Consider the following 19,882-nt stretch of genomic DNA (forward strand, 5'->3'; position numbering starts at 1 on the left):
GCAGTCTTTAAAATTTAAGATGTGATTGATGGAGACTTGGCCAAAGTTTCCAACTCTTTTTCTTTTTTTAAAAAAAGCTACGGTTTCCTGAGTTGTGTTGCTACCTTGAAAGTTGCAATGTTACCTCAAGTTTTGTATTTACATTTCAGATTAAAATGCATGAGAGAGTAGAGGTGATTATTTTTGTCCCTTACCTTTCATTTCTGAATTACTCCTGCCAGTATGCTAATCATTTGATTTCTCTCTAGCTGTTTGAAAGGGTCTCAAGTGAGGGAACATCTAAGTTTTCCTTGAAAGATCATTCAATTTGATGAGTCTTACCACTGTGGATAAGTATATAATAATAATAATAATAGTATTTGTTAAGCTCTTACTATGTACCAAGCGCTTTGAACAGTGCTTTGCACATAGTAAGCGCTTAACAAATGCCATTATTAATAATAATAATAAAGATGATGGCATTTATTAAGCTCTTACTATTCATTCATTCAATCGTATTTATTGAGCACTTACTGCGTGCAGAGCACTGTACTAAGCGCTTGGGAAGTACCAGTTGGCAACATATAGAGACGGTCCCTACCCAACAATGGGCTCACAGTCTACTATGTGCAAAGCACAGTTCTAAGCGCTGGGGAGGTTACAGGGTGATCAGGTTGTCCCATGGGGAGCTCAAAGTCTTAATCCCCATTTGACAGATAACAGGCACAGAGAAGTTAAGTGACTTGCCCAAAGTCACACAGCTGACGATTGGCTGAGCTGGGATTTGAACCCATGACCTCTGACTCCAAAGCCCAGGCTCTTTCCACTGAGCCACGCTGCTTCTATTATTATTGTTGAAGGGCTGGGATAGACACAAGGGAATCAGGTTGTCCCAGGTGGGGCTCACAGTCTTAATCCCCATTTTCCAGATGAGGTAACTGAGGCACAGAGGAGTTAAGTGACTCGCCCAAAGTCACACAGCTGATAGGTGGCGGAGTCGGGATTAGAACCCAACCTCTGACTCCCAAGCCCGTGTTGTCTTGCCACTAAGCCACGCTGCCTCTCCATGTCCATCTATAAATTTGAGTCTCTATATATGTGTATATACACACCAATTAATAGCATCATCTTTGATGAGCTATATATGTCTAGAGCTCAAGGATGTTGCCACTGATAGCAAAAGCCTCTCTATACTTTAAATATTTGATAATCACCCCACCAACTTAGGTCCACACCTTTATTACCCTGCCATTTCCCTTATTTGTAATTTATTTGAATGCCTCTCTCCTCGCCTAGACTGTAAGCTCTTTCCAGGCAGGGATCGTGGACACCAACTCCATGGGAGAGAACCCTCCCAAGTGTCTGTTACAGTGCTGTCCACACAGCAAGCACACTAATACCACTGATGGATGTTTGGCACATGAATGCGACTGAAAAGACTGAGGGAGAGATATTGGTGATTGCCTGATGGTCATTTTCTCTGATCAGCAGCCATCTGCTGTTTGGTTTTTTTTCCCCTATAACTAGGCTTCCTGATTCCTACGGGGCTGCTGTGTGTTAGCCTCAAACCTCTTTGCCGATAACGTCTTACTTACGGTACAGTTCACTTCTGACAAAACAGACACAAATAAAAGAATAATCAGACTTGCCAAACTAGCATGGCCTAGTAGAAAGAACAAGGGCCTGGGAATCGCAAGACCTGGGTTCTAACTCTGACTCTGCCACTTGTCTTCTTTGGGTCCTTAGGCAAATCATTTAACTTCTATGCCTCGGTTACCTCCTCTATAAAATAGGGATTAAATCCTATTCCCTCCTGTTTAGACCGTGAGCCCCAGGTGGAAAGAGTTGGGTCTAATGTGATTATCTTTTGTCTGCCCCAATAAATAATAATGATGGCATTTGTTAAGGACTTACTATGTGGAAGGCACTGTTCTAAGCACTGGGGAGGATACAAGGTGATCAAGGTAGGGACTGTCGCTATATGTTGCCAATTTGTACTTCCCAAGCGCTTAGTACAGTGCTCTGCACATAGTAAGCGCTCAATAAATACGATCGATGATGATGATGATGATCAGATTGTCTCACGTGGGGCTCACAGTCTTAATCCCCATTTGACAGATGAGGTCACTGAGGCACAGAGAAGTTAAGTGACTTTCCCAAAGTCATTGGCAGAGCAGTACTTAGCCCCAGTACTCAGTGCGGTTTTTGACACATAGTAAGTGCTTAACAAATACTATTTAAATAAAAAGCGGTAAAGGATGGATTTCAAATACCAGCATTATTATGTGGTTTTAGTGCTCCAGTCTGTCTTGGGCAAAGGAATAGTTATTTGTAAAATAAGGGACCATGCATCGAGAGGTATTTCTGATTGCTTCCCTTCTCTTTCTGACTTTTCCTTAGGAGTTTGTGCAGCTGGCCAAAAGGCTGGTGAATGACCCCGCATTAGAGAAAAAAATGGTGGCCAAAGGAAGGGAGTACGTGAGGACGCATCACTCGTGGAAATCGGAACGGCAGGCCTATCAAAACCTTGTGCAGAAACTTCAGTGAATCATCGAATATTAAGGAAAACGTGCGTGGGCTTCATCGTGTGTCAGTTTCTGTTAACTTTACCCAAAAAAGGGATGCGGTTCAGTCGGTTTTGTCCATGTCAGTAAAATCAAACAGATTTCTTTTGGTCCTAGCGCTCAGCCATCATGTGCTCATCCAAACCCCAAGCGGCAATGAGTTCATCCACGTTTTCAATCGTGCTGACCTGGAATATCCTAGATTCGGGGCATCACAAATTCAGACAGCGGCCCCTAACTAACCAAGGGGATTGGTTAATTTTAGGAGGGTGAAATCAGAAAATATGCCAGTTGGTGTTGGTAAAAAAAAAAATACATTCTTGGCTAGGGGTCAAGCCGACTACCAACTCATACAATAATAATAATAATGATGGCATTTATTAAGCGCTTACTATATGCAAAGCACTGTTCTAAGCGCTGGGGAGGTTACAAGGTGATCAGGTTGTCCCACGGGGGGCTCACAGTCTTCATCCCCATTTTACAGATGAGGGAACTGAGGCCCAGTGAAGTGACTTGCGCAAAGTCACACAGCTGGCAATTGGCGGAGCTGGGATTTGAACCCATGACCTCTGACTCCAAATCCTGTGCTCTTTCCACTGAGCCACGCATCACCCTCTTACCTCCTGATTGATTAGTGACCCAATGGCATTAGAGGGCCAAGGGAAAAGAACTTATCCCAGCATAACATCATCATCATCATCAATCGTATTTATTGAGCGCTTACTGTGTGCAGAGCACCGTACTAAGCGCTTGGGAAGTACAAGTTGGCAACATATAGAGACAGTCCCTACCCAACAGTGGGCTCACAGTCTAAAAGGGGGAATTTTCATCAGAAATTTTAATCAGGAAGCTCATGTTCCATTGTCTATTTTTATCCCAGCATAAAAATTCAAGTCTCCTATTGCAATAGAAAATAATTGGGTTTCCTGACAGTGTGGGGCATTAACCTTCTTCCCAAACACACATTAGTGTGGCACCCCACTCTGAGACGCATCCCCAATCCCTGCTGGCTAACAGGTAAGCCCCGCGTCGTCCACCTCAAACTCTTAAATTCCCATTCTCCCGCATCCGAATCCACAGCCCTCCCGGTGACCTGTCGCTGTAGCACTGTAAAATATTTCGTTAACGTCCGTGGCCCCGTTGGTCTGGGAGAGGTGCTGACTGCCGGCTGGGAAAGAGGGCGGTGGGGGAAGCGAAATCTCAGCCACCACCGCTCAGAGTTAAGATACCCCCCTCACTGCTGCCGTCTTCCCTGCTCCTGCCTAAACTGGGGGGTTGAGGGAGGAAAAGGAGCTGAGGAGAGGATGGCCACCGCTGACCCCCATCTCTCTTCCATCATCCATGCTTTGATGGCCCGAGAGGTGGGGGCTGAGTGCTGGGGAGGGAGCGGTGGTGATAGGAAACCAAAAGTAAACTAAAAAGAAAGGCGTTTTTCTAGCAGAGGCAAATGTGCTCTCAGATGTCTTTCAAGTTGCTTACTTTGCAGATTTTCCACAATACTTTTCATGGCTCTCACCCTCCAGCGATCCGAGTCCCCTAACCTGGGGCAGCCTCCATCCATTGCCCTGATACGGCACAGGGCTGCGTTCGCTCACCTCCCCCTCCCCGTTCATTCATTCATTCAATCGTATTTATTGAGCTCTTACGGTGTGCAGAGCACTGTACTAAGCGCTTGGGAAGTACAAGTTGGCAACATATAGAGACGGTCCCTACCCAAAAGTGGGCTCGCAGTCTAGAAGTCGCCCTCCACTGAGGCGGTATCTGGGAGCTGGCGGTCCAGCTGGCTCATTTCACTAAACATCTCGTGCAGAGTTGGGAGGAAGCCACACTTTTGCATTTTGTGAGGTAATCGTCCAAGTACTTTGCAGCACTGTTGTTTTTGGCAGATAAAACACTTTTTTATCAAGTAACACGGACGACCATAAAGCACATTTAAGGAAGCGCTTTGTCAAAATGGGCCCATCCAGGGATGCCGACACTCTGGAGGATCAGGGCCGTTCTAAGATATATATGAGAAGAACCTGGGACCCTCTGGGTTTCCAGCATTCTCTGTTTTTAAAGTTCTTGGATGTCCGTTTCTTTCTTAAAATATACCCCAGTGCGACCGTCTTATTTGCAGAAGAGGGAGAAACAAGTTTACGTGGATTTTTCGTAAGGTTCAACATGCTGCCGTCTGAATCTCAGGAGTTTTTATTGAATAGGTTATTGCATCCGCATTCCAGAGAGGTGATTATGAAAGAGTAGGTGGGAATAAAGAAGGCCCTAACTCCAGAAATTGAGGGGATGCTATTTCAGTGGTCCCTTGTGATCCGCGCGTTGGGACTAACTAGTCAGCTCGTCATGCAATCATGGTAGCATTTAAGGAAGTAAAGAATCAAGGTCACATTGATCTGCAGTTTATCCGAGTCTGATTTTAGTGACACTGATTTAATATGGGACTACTGTATCTAAGAATAATAAGTACTGTCAAACATTGCTGCTAAGTTTAAAATACTGATTGTTTGGAAAGTTGATTCTCTTTTTTCATTGAATTGTACTGTAGATGGCTGGTCTCAATTGTACCTTCACATCACTAAGTTATGTCTATTTAATTCATGGGTATGTTTAGAATCTCTTGAGAAATTGGGGGCATTAAAAAAATAAAGAATTTCACCATCAGTTGTTCAGAAAAAAGCTTGTTTGTGAATTTTTCCTGCCGAGTGATGTTCTTTCAGTCATATTTATTGAGCGCTTATGTGTGCAGAGCACTGTATTAAGCACTTGGTAAGTACAAATCGGCAACATACAGAGACGGTCCCTACCCAACAACGGGCTTACAGTCTAGGAGATGACTTGATGTCATTGGTGCTGACCCCAGTAAAATTTGCTGCAAATTGGCATTCATTCAATCATATTTATTGAGCGCTTACTGTGTGCAGAGCACTGTACTAAGTGCTTGGAAAGTACAATTCAGCAATAAATTCAGCAAAAAATTAACAATAAATTTGGCACAAAACTAAGAATGATTTTGCATCTGAAGATTATATTTGAGCCAATACTGTTTATGCAAAATTCAATTTTATATATTGTTTGTAGATATTTGTGTACATAAAAATGAATTGCACCTTGCAATACACTATGTAGTATAGTTTCACTTAGTGAATTTTCTGTTTAAATATTCCATTGATAGCTTTCAGTACACTGTACTGTATATGCTAGGCTAAACAGATCTTTGATTCTTGACCTGATAGCGAGATTTTCATTCAATCGTATTTATTGAGCGCTTACTGTGTGCAGATCACTGTACTAAGCGCTTAGCACTGTAATCTGATTTTCAGATTAAACGAGGATACATAAGGCAAGTAATTGAAAAAGAAAATCTCTTTCACCTCACCACCTCTGAAATCACATCCTCGAACCACAACTTCCTTAACCTGCCTTCTTCCCCCACACCCCATCCCCACAAAACAGTCTTTTCCCCTCAGACACCTCTTTTCTCAACCCCCTCCACCTTACTCCCCCTGGACTCCCTATCCATCCTCCTCGCTCGATGCATACGTCCAGACCCTCAACTCCCTCAAACTCAACTCCCTCGTCCTTTGTTCCTCTATTGATACCAACCTTAGTCACCTGTACAGTACTCTTCCTACACTCACGCTGTGGAATGTTTTTATTATTATTGTGTTACATAATGCTTTCAAAGTGTCAAGCACAGTTCTAAGATCAGGGGTTGATAGAGGTTAATCAGGTTGGATATTGTCCATGTCCCATATAGGGCTTACAGTCTCAGGGATAAGAACAGTTGTTGGTAGTAAGCCAGGCACGAGGGCTACTTAAGCCATTAAATTTGCCCTCTCTTAGTAAATCTTTGCCTGCTTCCCTGCTCAGAAGTGTTACTTCTTTTCCACCTGTACTGCCCACTGTCCTCACCCACACTTCCAAAATACCTTTAACTCCCTCCTTTAAACCCCAGTGCCCCTACATTCCCTTGCCTCTCATCCCTAAAGACCTTGATAACTACTTTGCTGACAAAAATTTATACCATCAAGCACGGACTCAAGTCCCCACGCTCACCTCCCAGGTTTCTTTTATTCATTTAGCCACTCTCCCATCCTCCTAGGCCATCTCTCAGGAGAAAATATTCCTCCCGCTTTCCAAGAATCTACCCCCTCCCCCCATGACTCCAAAACCATGCATTCTGCCTTCTGAAAAACTCCTGTGTCTCCTCTTCGTCCTTCCCTGACCACCGTCTTCAATTCCTCACTCCCTGGTGGTTCCTTCAAAGATGCCCACATCTTTCCAATCCTTAAAAAAAATCTCTTCACCCTACTGCACCATCCAGCTAGCACTCCATCCCCCTCCTTCCATTTCTGCCAAACTCAAATGGGTTGTACATCATCATCAATCGTATTTATTGAGCGCTCCTGTGTGCAGAGCACTGTACTAAGCACTTGGCAAGTACAAATTGGCAACATATAGAGACAGTCCCTACCCAACAGTGAGCTCAGCCACTTCCTCTCCTCCAGCTGTCTCTATAATCAAGCTTTCTCCAACTTCACTCCACTGAAAGCATTCTCTTCCAAGACAATGACTAACTTCTTTGTAAATCTAATCTTCCACATATCTATTCTCTTTATTTTGTTTTGTTAGTATGTTTGGTTTTGTTCTCTGTCTCCCCCTTTTAGACTGTGAGCCCACTGTTGGGTAGGGACTGTCTCTATATGTTGCCAACTTGTACTTCCCAAGCGCTTAGTACAGTGCTCTGCACATAGTAAGAGCTCAATACGATTGATGATGATGATGATGACTAACTTCTTTGTAAATCTAATCTTCCACATATCTATCCTCTTTATTTTATTTTGTTAGTATGTTTGGTTTTGTTCTCTGTCTCCCCCTTTTAGACTGTGAGCCCACTGTTGGGTAGGGACTGTCTGTCTGTGTTGCCAACTTGTACTTCCCAAGCACTTAGTACAGTGCTCTGCACATAGTAAGCGCTCAATATGATGATAATGATGATGACTAACTTCTTTGTAAATCTAATCTTCCACATATCCATTCTCTTTATTTTATTTTGTTAGTATGTTTGGTTTTGTTCTCTGTCTCCCCCTTTTAGACTGTGAGCCTACTGTTGGGTAGGGACTGTCTCTATATGTTGCCAACTTGTACTTCCCAAGCGCTTAGTACAGTGCTCTGCACATAGTAAGCGCTCAATAAATATGATTGATTGATTGATTCCACGACCTTTCAGCTGCCCTCGACACTGGTTCACTCCTTTCTCCCTGAAGTCAACCTAACCGTGATTTTTCTGACAGTCCTCTCTTGACTCGCCTACCTTTCTGGCCACTCAATCAGTGGTATTGAGTTCTTACTGTGGGCAAAGCACTGTACTAAGTGCTGGGGAAACTACAACAGAGTTGGTAGACACACCTCCTGTCCACAAGGAGCTTTCAGTCTCCATCCCTGCAGTCTCATTTCTTCCTGCCTCATAGTCACCTCTGCTTTGATGTCCTGTTAGCACCTCAGCCTTAACATGTCCAAAACTGAAATTCTCATTTTCCTTCCAATTTCCCCTCATCCGTCTAGCTTTCCCATCACACTTGACAGTGAAGTCTACCCTCCTCTCCATTGCTCTGCCTTGTAAACTTAGCATTGTCTTTGATTCCTTCAGTGCCCCTTTTCCAGTCTGTTGAAAATCCTGTCAGTTCTTATTCTGCATCATTTTCACAGGATCCCCCCTTTCTCACCTTCCACCACTCTCATCCAGGCGCCTGTCATATCCCAACTTGACTACTGAGAAGCAGCGGGGCTCAGTGGAAAGAGCCCGGGCTTTGGCGTCAGAGGTCATGGGTTCAAATCCCAGCTCCGCCAATTGTCAGCTGTGTGACTTGGGGCAAGTCACTTCACTTCCCTGTGCCTCCGTTACCTCATCCGCAAAATGGGGATTAAGACCGTGAGCTCCACGTGGGACAACCTGATGACCTTGTATCTACCCCAGCGCTTAGAATAATGACAGTGCTTGGCACATAGTAAGCGCTTAACAAATATTCCATCATTCAATCATATTTATTGAGCGCCTACTGTGTCCAGAGCACTGTACTAAGCGCTTGGGAAGTACAAGTTGGTGACATCTAGAGACGGTCCCTACCCAACAGCGGGCTCACAGTCTAGAAGGGGGAGACAGACAACAAAACATATTAACAAAATAAAATAAATAGAATAAATATGTACAAGTAAAATAGAGTAATAAATATGTACAAACGTATATACAGGTGAATAATAATAATAATGATGGCATTTATTAAGCGCTTACTATGTGCAAAGCACTGTCCTAACCGTGGCGGGGGGGATACAAGGTGATCAGGTTGTCCCCTGTGTGATTCATTCTTTCAGTTATATTTATTGAGCGCTTACTGTGTGCTTACACTGCACTAAGCGCTTGGGAAGTACAAGCCGGCAATACATAGAGACGGCCCCTACCCAACAACGGGCTCACAATCTTAATCCCCATTTGACATATTATTTTTATTATTACTATTATTACTATTATTACTATTATTATTATTATTATTATTATTATTATTATTATTATTATTATTATTACTCTCTCCAGTCTATGGTTACTGCCACTTCCATTCCACCTGAGCGCTTAGGCACTAACTCCTCTGACCCAAAGCACCAATGCTCATGGTTTTTATACTCCCACCATCCCCTACCTGTTACTTATTTTAGTAAGTTTCCCCTGCTAGACTGTAAATTTCTCGAGGGCAGGGACCACATCTACCCCAACTTGACTACTGAGAAGCAGCGTGGCTCAGTGGAAAGAGCCCAGGGTTTGGAATCAGAGGTCGTGGGTTCAAATCCTGACTCCGCCACTTGTGAGCTGTGTGACTTTGGGCAAGCCACTTAACTTGTCTGGGCCTCAGTTCCCTCATCTGTAAAAATGGGGATGAAGACTGTGAGCCCCCCGTGGGACAACCTGATTACCTTGTATCTACCCCCAGCGCTTAGAACAGTGCTTTGCACATAGTAAGCACTTAATAATAATAATAATAATAATAATAATAATGACATTTGTACTTCCCAAGTGCTTAGTACAGTGCTCTGCACACAGTAAGCACTCAATAAATGTGATTGATTGATTTGTTAAGCGCTTACTATGTGCAGAGCACTGTTCTAAGCGCTGGGGGGGATACAAGGTGATCAGGTTGTCCCACGTGGGGCTCACAGTCTTAATCCCCATTTTACAGATGAGGGAACTGAGGCTCGGAGAAGTGAAGTGACTTGCCCAAGGTCACACAGCGGACATGTGGCGGAGTTGGGATTCGAACCCCTGACCTCTGACTCCAAACGCCGGGCTCTTTCCAAGCTCATCCGCTTTAGCACTCTTGGCTCCGTGGAAAGAACACGGGCTTTGGAGTCAGAGGTCGTGGGTTCAAATCCCGGCTCCACCACTTGTCAGCTGGGTGACGTTGGGCAAGTCACTTCCCTTCTCTGGGCCTCAGTTCCCTCACCTGTAAAATGGGGATGAAGACTGGGAGCCCTTCATGGGACAACCTGATTACCTTGTATCTACCCCAGCGCTTAGAACAGTGCTTTGCACATAGTAAGCGCTTAACAAATACCAACATTATTATTATTATTATTTCCACTGAGCCAGCTGCTTCTCTAACAAATAACAAACTTAAATACCGACGTTATTATTATTATCTACTAAATCCACCGTACTCTCCCGAACGTTTAGTGCAGCGCTCAGCTCCCAGTGGGTTGATACACTAGCCGTGATTGTCGGAGTCACCGAGTTGCTTAGTTATCCTTACCGTGCCTTCAGGCCAGAAATCCCAACTCTGCCGTCCATGAACTGAAGGTGGGTGGAAGGAAAAATGCATCCCCTCTGCACGTTGCATGGATCCTAAGTGCTGCAGTAAGAGCATGGCACTCTTGGGAGATCAGCCACGATGGGGTGAGGGCTTTGTCCTCTTGGCAAAATTGCTTCCCAAAAAAGGGATCTCTGCAGTAGCTCCTTACAGGCACTTCAGAATGTCCCTTGGGGAAGAGTGGACCGATAATAATAATGATAGCATTTATTAAGCGCTTACTATGTGCAAGGCACTGTTCTAAGCGCTAGACCGATACTAGCTACTAGCCAGGAGGTAATTTTCCAATTGCAGTGGCTGTATGTTCGCTTCCTGATTAAGGGAGCCTGTATCCTATTCCACAGCTCCCAATCAATCAATCGTATTTATCGAGCGCTTACTGTGTGCAGAGCACCGTACATGCTGCCAGCTTGGACTTCCCAAGCGCTTAGTACAGTGCTCGGCACACAGTAAGCGCTCGATAAATACGATTGATTGAATGAATGAATGAATACTAAGCGCTTGGGAAGTCCAAGTTGGCAACATATAGAGACGGTCCCTACCCAACAGCGGGCGCGCAGTCTAGAAGGGGGAGACGGAGAACAAAACCAAACATACTAACAAAATCAATCAATCAATCAATCAATCAATCGTATTTATTGAGTGCTTACTGTGTGCAGAGCACTGTACTAAGCGCTTGGGAAGTCCAAGTTGGCAACATATAGACACAGTCCCTACCCAACAATGGGCTCACAGTCTAAAAGGGGGAGACAGAGAACAAAACCAAACATACTAACAAAATCAATCAATCAATCAATCAATCAATCGTATTTATTGAGCGCTTACTGTGTGCAGAGCACTGTACTAAGCGCTTGGGAAGTACAAGTTGGCAACATATAGAGACGGTGCCTACCCAACAGTGGGCTCACAGTCTAAAAGGGGGAGACAGAGAACAAAACCAAACATACTAACAAAATAAAATAAATAGAATAGATATGTACAAGTAAAATAAATAAATAAATAGAGTAATAAATATGTACAAACATATATACATAGGTTTGTAATAAATAAAATAAAACCAGGGCAGGAGAATCAGCCTCCATGATAAGAGGCCAAGCTTACCGTTTTGTTTTTGCAGCGTCCTTCAAATGAGATTACTTTGGTGAGTTGAGGAAGGTGCTTCAATGAGACTCTATCAATCAATCAATCGTATTTATTTAGCGCTTACTGCGTGCAGAGCACTGTACTAAGCGCTTGGGAAGTCCAAGTTGGCAGAATATAGAGACGGTCCCTACCCAACAGCAGGCTCACAGTCTAGAAGGGGGAGACAGAGAACAAAACAAAGCATATTAACAAAGTAAAATAAATAGAATAGATATGTACAAGTGAAGTAGACTCCTTCGATTCAAATGAGGTACCAGTTTGCACTCTGGAAATATGGTAATGACCTTTTTAAAAAAGATAAAACAAAGAGGGCCTCATTATGCATACAAACTTGGCGTCCATCTGTCAGTGTAGCTAATGAACCCAGTGGCAAGGGAGGGCTTTTGTATACAGCTACCTGGTTGGTGTGAAAAACAAGTTATTGTACATACAGGGAAGAGCTGCCTTCCCACTTGGTTTTCCATTTTTCTGTTTTATTAATTCACTGAATTCCCTCCCCGGCTCGATCCCAGGATCAGTAAATAGTAATGTTAGCGTTTTAGATATGCATGTACATGCGTGCATATGTGTTCTGTCTTTTTTGCAATGAAACTGATACACTAAGCAACTATCATCTTTCTTAATTGCAGAAATTGGTGGTGAGTAGCTAGATTGACCTGATTTTATAGGTAGGTGGGAAAGACCCGTGGAAAATACATTCCCCCAATCTTCGGCTTTTCATTCCCACTGAGAACTTACCTGGGAAGTTGGCGGAGGATCTGGGAGTACATTGCATGCCTGCACCTTCGTACCAGGCTCTCTTCCAACACCTTACCAAACTGCCTTTCCTTCTGGCCCTAAGCCATGAAAATATGCAAGGAGAACAATATTACTCACATTTATGAAGTGCTTTTCATTCCAAAGTCTTGGCACATTTACTATTGTGCTTTAATCAATCAATTGTATTTATTGAGTGCTTACTGCGTGCAGAGCACTGGACTAAGCGCTTGGGAAGTACAAGTTGGCAACATATAGAGACGGTCCCTACCCAACAGTGGGCTCACAGTCTAGAAGGGGGAGACAGAGAACAAAACCAAACATATTAACAAAATAAAATAAATAGAATAGATATGTACAAGTAAAATAGAGTAATAAATATGTACAAACATATATACAGGTGCTGTGGGGAAGGGAAGGAGTTAAGGCGGGGGGGATGGAGGGGGGAGGAGGGGAATAAGTTACTTATAAAAATCAGTTCTTTACTTACAAAGATAAGTTCTTTACTTACAAAAATAAGGTCTTAACTTACAAAAAACTTTTTAAAATCTGTTGTTTAAAATCTGCCCTTCTTTGTCAAAGACAGACGCCTATCTCCCAAAGGACAATGAATGGTTTCTAATGCTGAGTGCATTTTCTCAAGATTTTAATTTAACTTTTAAGTGCCCTCACTCACCCTGCCCACCCCGGGGTCCCTTACTGCAGTAGAAGTTCTCATCCGTTGCAGTTTTCCACTCAGTTCCTCCAGATTTGATTCCCCTGAATCAAAGGCACAGAACCGAAGAATACGTGGTTTCTACCTGATTTTTCCAGAACATTTCATCGAGTAAGTGACTCATAACATGGAAAAACACTGTCAAATTGAACTTTTATTAATGGTTTCTATTTTAGACAGCTTTGGTAATAACGGGGACTTTATGAACAGTACAAAAGCAATATGCACATTATTGGATGCTCTTGACAAGGCATATAGGAAGCAGCTAAAGTACAATTTTTCTGCACGTGGGTTATTTCAGAATCGGGATGTAGTGAATTGGTTGAGCCGAAATAGAGCACGCGGTCAACTGGAAAACAGGTCTTTAATATTTTATGCCAACTGTCTCGTCGCTGCTGTCACCTCTCGTGTCTCATGTGGGTTGAGATGAGATAAAAAGCTCATCTGGTAAAAGCTGGTAAAAGCTGTAAGGCCTGTCTGGGTGGATTCTACATCTCCTAGAGGGGCTGCCACTCTCCTTCTCCCCAGGGCACCTGTTCGAGATGGAGTGCCATAAAGATAATAGGGGGGACCATTATAACATAGTTGTGCTCTTGGGAGGGCCTTAGCTACGTCTATCGCTACAGTCGGGTTGATAAAGTAAGTCCATCTACTCCAACAACCTCACACTTGAAAGAAATGCCCCTTCAAATGCCTCTCCTGGCAAGGCTCAAACTAATAATAATAATAATAATGGCATTTATTCAGCGCTTACTATGTGGAAAGCACTGTTCTAAGCGCTGGGGAGGTTACAAAGTGATCAGGTTGTCCCACAGTCTTAATCCCCATTTTGCAGAAGAGGGAACTGAGGCCCAGAGAAGTTAAGAGGCTTGCCCAAAGTCACACAGCTGACAATTGGCGGAGCCGGGATTTGAACCCGTGACCTCTGACTCCAAAGCCCGGACTCTTTCCACTGAGAGAAGTTAAGAGGCTTGCCCAAAGTCCCACAGCTGACAATTGGTGGAGCCGGGATTTGAACCCGTGACCTCTGACTCCAAACCCCGGGCTCTTTCCACTGAGCCACGCTGCTGCTCATCCTCTTCAGTCGCACAGCTTTCTTTAGAAAAATGTTTCCAAAACAAAAACAACTCGAGCTTCTCAGCAACTTAAGTCCCAGGAGGAGCCGTAAGGATAACCAGCCTGTTGTTTCGATTATTCTAACTTTTAACCGCCTTCCACGTTGACTAGCTGCACTTTTTTCTTCCTTTTCCTTCTGGAAATGACACCTGATAAGTACGCTCTTAAACCAGGTCAGGTGATGCCTGTTTTAGGAAAGGAAAAAAAAAAAAGAAGTGGGAAGGAAACAAGAGGAATCAATCATATTTATTGAGCGCTTACTGTGTGCAGAGCACTGTACTAAGCGCTTGGGAAGTCCAAGTTGGCAACATATAGAGACAGCCCCTACCCAACAGTGGGCTCACAGTCTAAAAGACTAAAAGAGGAATGGGTATAAGACAACCTGTTCGATGGCAACAAGTTCAGAATGACTTAGTACAGTGCTCTGCACATAGTAAGCGCTCAATAAATACGATTGATTGATTGAGAAGACAGCTTTCCTCTCCAGGGACCCACTGATTGATTATCTGACAAATATCTCTCCAAACCATTTCGTCCCTTGAGCAGAAACCTCCCACGGAATAACAGGCCATTTTAACAAACCACAGTTTGTTAGGAAGGCTTCTGGTTTCCTAATATTCATTCAATTCATTCATTCAAACGTATTTATTGAGCGCTTACTGTGTGCCGAGCACTGGACTAAGCGCTTGGGAAGTCCAAGTTGGCAACATATAGAGACGGTCGCTACCCAACAGCGGGCTCACAGTCTAGAAGGGGGAGGCAGAGAACAAAACAAAACATATTAATTTTTTTAATTTTTTTTAATTTTTAACTTTTTTCACATTTTAGACTGTGAGCCCACTGTTGGGTAGGGACCGTCTCTATATGTTGCCAACTTGAACTTCCCAAGCGCTTAGTACAGTGCTCGGCACACAGTAAGCGCTCAATAAATACGATTGGTGATGATATTAACAAAGTAAAATAAATAGAATAAATATGTACAAATAAAATAGAGTAATAAATACATACAAACATATATACATATATCCAGGTGCTGTGGGGAGGGGAAGGAGGTAAGGTAGGGAGGATCATCATCATCATCAATCGTATTTATTGAGCGCTTACTATGTGCAGAGCACTGTACTAAGCGCTTGGGAAGTACAAATTGGCAACACATAGAGACAGTCCCTACCCAACAGTGGGCTCACAGTCTAAAAGGGGGAGACAGAGAACAAAACCAAACATACCAACAAAATAAAATAAATAGGATAGATATGTACAAGTAAAATAAATAGAGTAATAAATATGGAGAGGGGGAATATGAATATAATATGAAAACCAGTTTCACCGTGACCTGTTTAAATCAGCAAAGGTGTTTTCTCTAAGCTGAATCCGAAGAGAATTATTTTACTCCTGGCAGGAATGTGGAATTGAGTAGTCAGTTGTAGTATTAAATGGTGTGTTTGGATGTTATGAAGGGAAATGTTCCCACCTCCATGAAACACCAGTATCTAATAGCAGTACATCAATCAATCAATCAATCAATCGTATTTATTGAGCGCTTACTATGTGCAGAGCACTGTACTAAGCGCTTGGGAAGTACAATAATAATGGCATTTATTAAGCACTTACTATGTGCAAAGCACTGTTCTAAGCGCTGGGGAGGTTACAACGTGATCAGATTGTCCCACGGGGACTCACAGTCTTAGTCCTCATTTTACAGATGAGGTAACTGAGGCCCAGAGAAGTTAAGTGACTTGCCCAAAGTCCCACAGCTGACAATTGGCGGAGCGGGGATTTGAACCCATGACCTCTGACTCCAAAGTCCGTGCTTCTTCCACTGAGCCACGCTGCTTCTCATTATTCACATTTCACATTTCACATTTATTCAATCATCGACTAACTGATGTACTGAGTGCTTACTCTGTGCAGAGCACTGTGCTAAGACCTTGGGAGAGTACATGCGCCCTGTCTTCAAGGAGTTTACAATCTAGCAGGAGAGACAGACATTAAAATAAGTTACAGGTAGTGGGAAGCAACAGAGTTTAAATGTATCTTAGTGCTATAAGGAGGGGATGGTAAATACCCAAGTGCTCAGGTGAGGTCCAAGAGAAGCAGCACAGAGAAGTGAAGTGACTTGTCCAAAGTCACCCAGCAGACAAGTGGCTCAGCGGAAAGAGCCCGGGCTTTGGTGTCAGAAGTCACGGGTTCAAATCCCTGCTCTGCCAATTGTCAGCTGTGTGACTTTGGACAACTTCACTTCCCCGGGCCTCAGTTACCTCATCTGTAAAATGGGGATGAAGGCTGTGAGCCCCCCGTGGGACAACCTGATTACCTTGTAACCTCCCCAGCGCTTAGAACAGTGCTTTGCACATAGTAAGCACTTAATAAATGCCATTATTATTATTATTAAAGTGCTGAACTGGCAGTAGGGTGGGGAACTAGGGTAGAGAGTTCCCTCCTTCCCTTCCCCACACCACCTGTATGTTTGTACATATTTATTACTCTATTTTACTTGTATATATCTGTTCTATTTATTTTATTTTGTTAGTATGTTTGGTTTTGTTCTCTGTCTCCCCCTTCTAGACTGTGAGCCCGCTGTTGGGTAGGGACCGTCTCTATACGTTGCCGACTTGTACTTCCCAAGCGCTTAGTACAGTGCTCTGCACACAGTAAGCGCTCAATAAATACGACTGAATGAATGAATAGGCTAGTTCTAGTTCAGTATTTCACAATATGCTTTTCTTTCATGATATTCTCCACTAATTTGTTTTGTATTAGAAGTCCCGGCCAACTCCTAACAAATAGTGGCCATTGCTCCTGAAATTTTATCTTTGCTTAGAGAAGCAGCGTGGCTCAGTGGAAAGAGCCCAGGCTTTGGAGTCAGAGGTCACGGGTTCAAATCCTGGCTCCGCCAATTGTCAGCTGTGTGACTTTGGGCAAGTCACTTCACTTCTCTGGGCCTCAGTTCCCTCATCTGTAAAATGGGGATTAAGAATGTGAGCCCCCCGTGGGGCAACCTGATCACCTTGTAACCTCCCCAGCGCTTAGAACAGTGCTTTGCACATAGTAAGCGCTTAATAAATACCATTATCATCATCATCATCTTTTTAAATACATAGTGGCCACATAACCCCAGAATTAACCATTTAGATGGTGGCACACGTGAGGAGTTTCAGATCTGTGGGTAGCAACCTCGTTTTTCCTTTTCCACCCCCTCAATTAATAATTATAGTAATAATACTCATTTTGCAATTGGTTATGTGCTTGCTGTGTTTCAAGCACTGTTCTAAGGACTGGGGTAGATAAAAGCTAATTAGGTCGAAGAAAAAGTCCTTGCCCCACAGAGGGCTCACAGTCTAAGTAAGAGGAAAAACAGGCATTGAATCCCCATTGTACAGATCAGGAAATCAATCAATCAATCAATCAATCGTATTTATTGAGCGCTTACTGTGTGCAGAGCACTGTACTAAGCACTTGGGAAGTACACGATGGCAACATATAGAGACAGTCCCTACCCAACAGTGGGCTAACAGTCTAAAAGGGGGAGACAGAGAACAAAACCGAACATACTAACAAAATAAAATAAATAGAACAGATATGTACAAGTAAAATAAATACTTCAGGAAACTGAAGCACAGAGAAGTTAAGTGACTTGCCCAAGGTCACACGGCAAGCAATTGGCTGACCTGTAATGAGCTGAGCAAATAGTAGGCATTAGAGGCCAGATCTGATCAGATGCTGGTGGTATCAAATATTTCTCTCTGCATCAGATATTTAAGAGACATCTATAAGACTGTGTTGAAAATACAATTGAGACTTTGTCCTCTTGGCTGGATCATCACAACACTATGTTAGGAAATATTTGGACCGTGTTAACAGCCACTGGAAAACGTTTAGTACATATTTACTATTCTTTTTATTTGGCTAATGATGTGCATCTAGCTTTAATTCTATTTGATCTGGCGATTTTGACACCTGTCTACATGTTTCGTTTTGTGGTCTGTCTCCCCCTTCTAGACTGTGAGCCCGTTGTTGAGTAGGAACCATCTCTATATGTTGCCAACTTGTACTTCCCAAGCGCTTAGTCCAGTGCTCTGCACACAGTAAGCGCTCAATAAATACGATTGAATGAATGAATGAATGATCAGGAGCTAGTCCCAAGTTTGGTGGTTTGATAAGGTTATTTCCCCCTGAGAATGGAGTCTCATCTAAAGCGACATCTGCAAGTATATTTGTGATGATGATGATGATGGCATTTATTAAACGCTTACTATGTGCAAAGCACTGTTCTAAGCGCTGGAGTGGTTACAAGGTGATCAGGTTGTCCCACGGGGGGCTCACAGTCTTAATTCCCATTTTACAGATGAGGGAACTGAGGCACAGAGAAGTTAAGTGAATTTTCATTCACTCAATTCATTCAATCGTATTTATTGAGTGCTTACTGTGTGCACAGCACTGTACTAAGCACTTGGGAAGTGCAAGTTGGCAACGTATAGAGACGGTCCCTACCCAACAGCGGGCTCATAGTCTAGAAGGGGGAGACAGACAACAAAACAAAACATGTAGACAGGTGTCAAAATCGCCAGATCAAATAGAGTTAAAGCTAGATGCACATCATTAGCAAAATAAAAAGAATAGTAAATACGTACTAAACGTTTTCCAATGGCTGTTAACACGGTCCAAATATTTCTTAACATATAAAACATATTAACAAAATAAAATAAATGGAATAAATATGTACAAATAAAATAAATAAATAAATTTATTTATTTCCCAAAGCCACACAGCTGGCAATTGGTGGAGTGGGGATTTGAACCCATGACCTCTGACTCCAAAGCCCGGGCTCTTTCCACTGAGCCACGCTGCTTCTCGTTGTGCTGGGATACATTTTGGAAGGCTGGCTCGAAACTAACATGAAGTGAGCCCACTGTTGGGCAGGGACCGTCTCTATACGTTGCCAACTTGTACTTCCCAAGCGCTTAGTCCAGTGCTCTGCATACAGTAAGCGCTCAATAAATACGATTGAATGAATGAATGAATGATTTTTCAGGGATTAGTGGGTTTTTGATTTATGAGCCTTAATTCTGCTGTGGCGCAGGAAGTAGAGTTAGAGAAGCGGTGTGGCCTAGTGGAAAGAGCAACCGGCTTGGGAGTCAGGAGACCTGGGTTCTAATCCCAGCGCCACTACTTGTCTGCTGTGTGGTCTTTGGTAAGTCACTTAACTTACCCCTGCTTCAGTTTCCTCATCTGTAATATCTTTTGCTTTGTCGTCTGTCTCCCCCTTCTAGACTGTGAGCCCGCTGTTGGGTAGGGACCATCTCTCTATGTTGCCATCTTGTACTTCCCAAGCGCTTAGTACAGTGCTCTGCACACAGTAAGCGCTCAATCATCATCATCAATCATCATCAATCGTATTTATTGAGCGCTTACTATGTGCAGAGCACTGTACTAAGCGCTTGGGAAGTACAAATTGGCAACATATAGAGACAGTCCCTACCCAACAGTGGGCTCACAGTCTAAAAGGGGGAGACAGAGAACACAACCAAACATACTAACAAAATAAAATAAATAGAATAGATATGTACAAGTAAAATAGAGTAAAAAATATGTACAAACATATATACATATATACATATAATATGTTTGGTTTTGTTCTCTGTCTCCCCCTTCTAGACTGTGAGCCCACTGTTGGGTAGGGACCGTCTCTATGTGTTGCCAACTTGGACTTCCCAAGCGCTTAGTACAGCGCTCTGCACACAGTAAGTGCTCAATAA

General features: G+C 43.2%; 1 protein-coding gene across 1 annotated transcript in view; it reads left to right on the forward strand.

Moving 5' to 3' along the window:
* The window catches only part of GLT1D1 (glycosyltransferase 1 domain containing 1), a 118,793-nt gene extending 115,830 nt beyond the window's left edge, over positions 1-2,963 (forward strand). The window contains exon 12 of the mRNA XM_038763334.1: positions 2,380-2,963. Coding sequence (XP_038619262.1) covers positions 2,380-2,526 — 147 coding nt within the window. The 3' untranslated portion in view covers positions 2,527-2,963. The remainder of the gene's footprint in view (positions 1-2,379) is intronic.
* Positions 2,964-19,882: the final 16,919 nt, after the last annotated feature.

This window comes from Tachyglossus aculeatus, chromosome 21, assembly GCF_015852505.1.
Source record: "Tachyglossus aculeatus isolate mTacAcu1 chromosome 21, mTacAcu1.pri, whole genome shotgun sequence".
Classification (NCBI taxonomy): domain Eukaryota; kingdom Metazoa; phylum Chordata; class Mammalia; order Monotremata; family Tachyglossidae; genus Tachyglossus; species Tachyglossus aculeatus.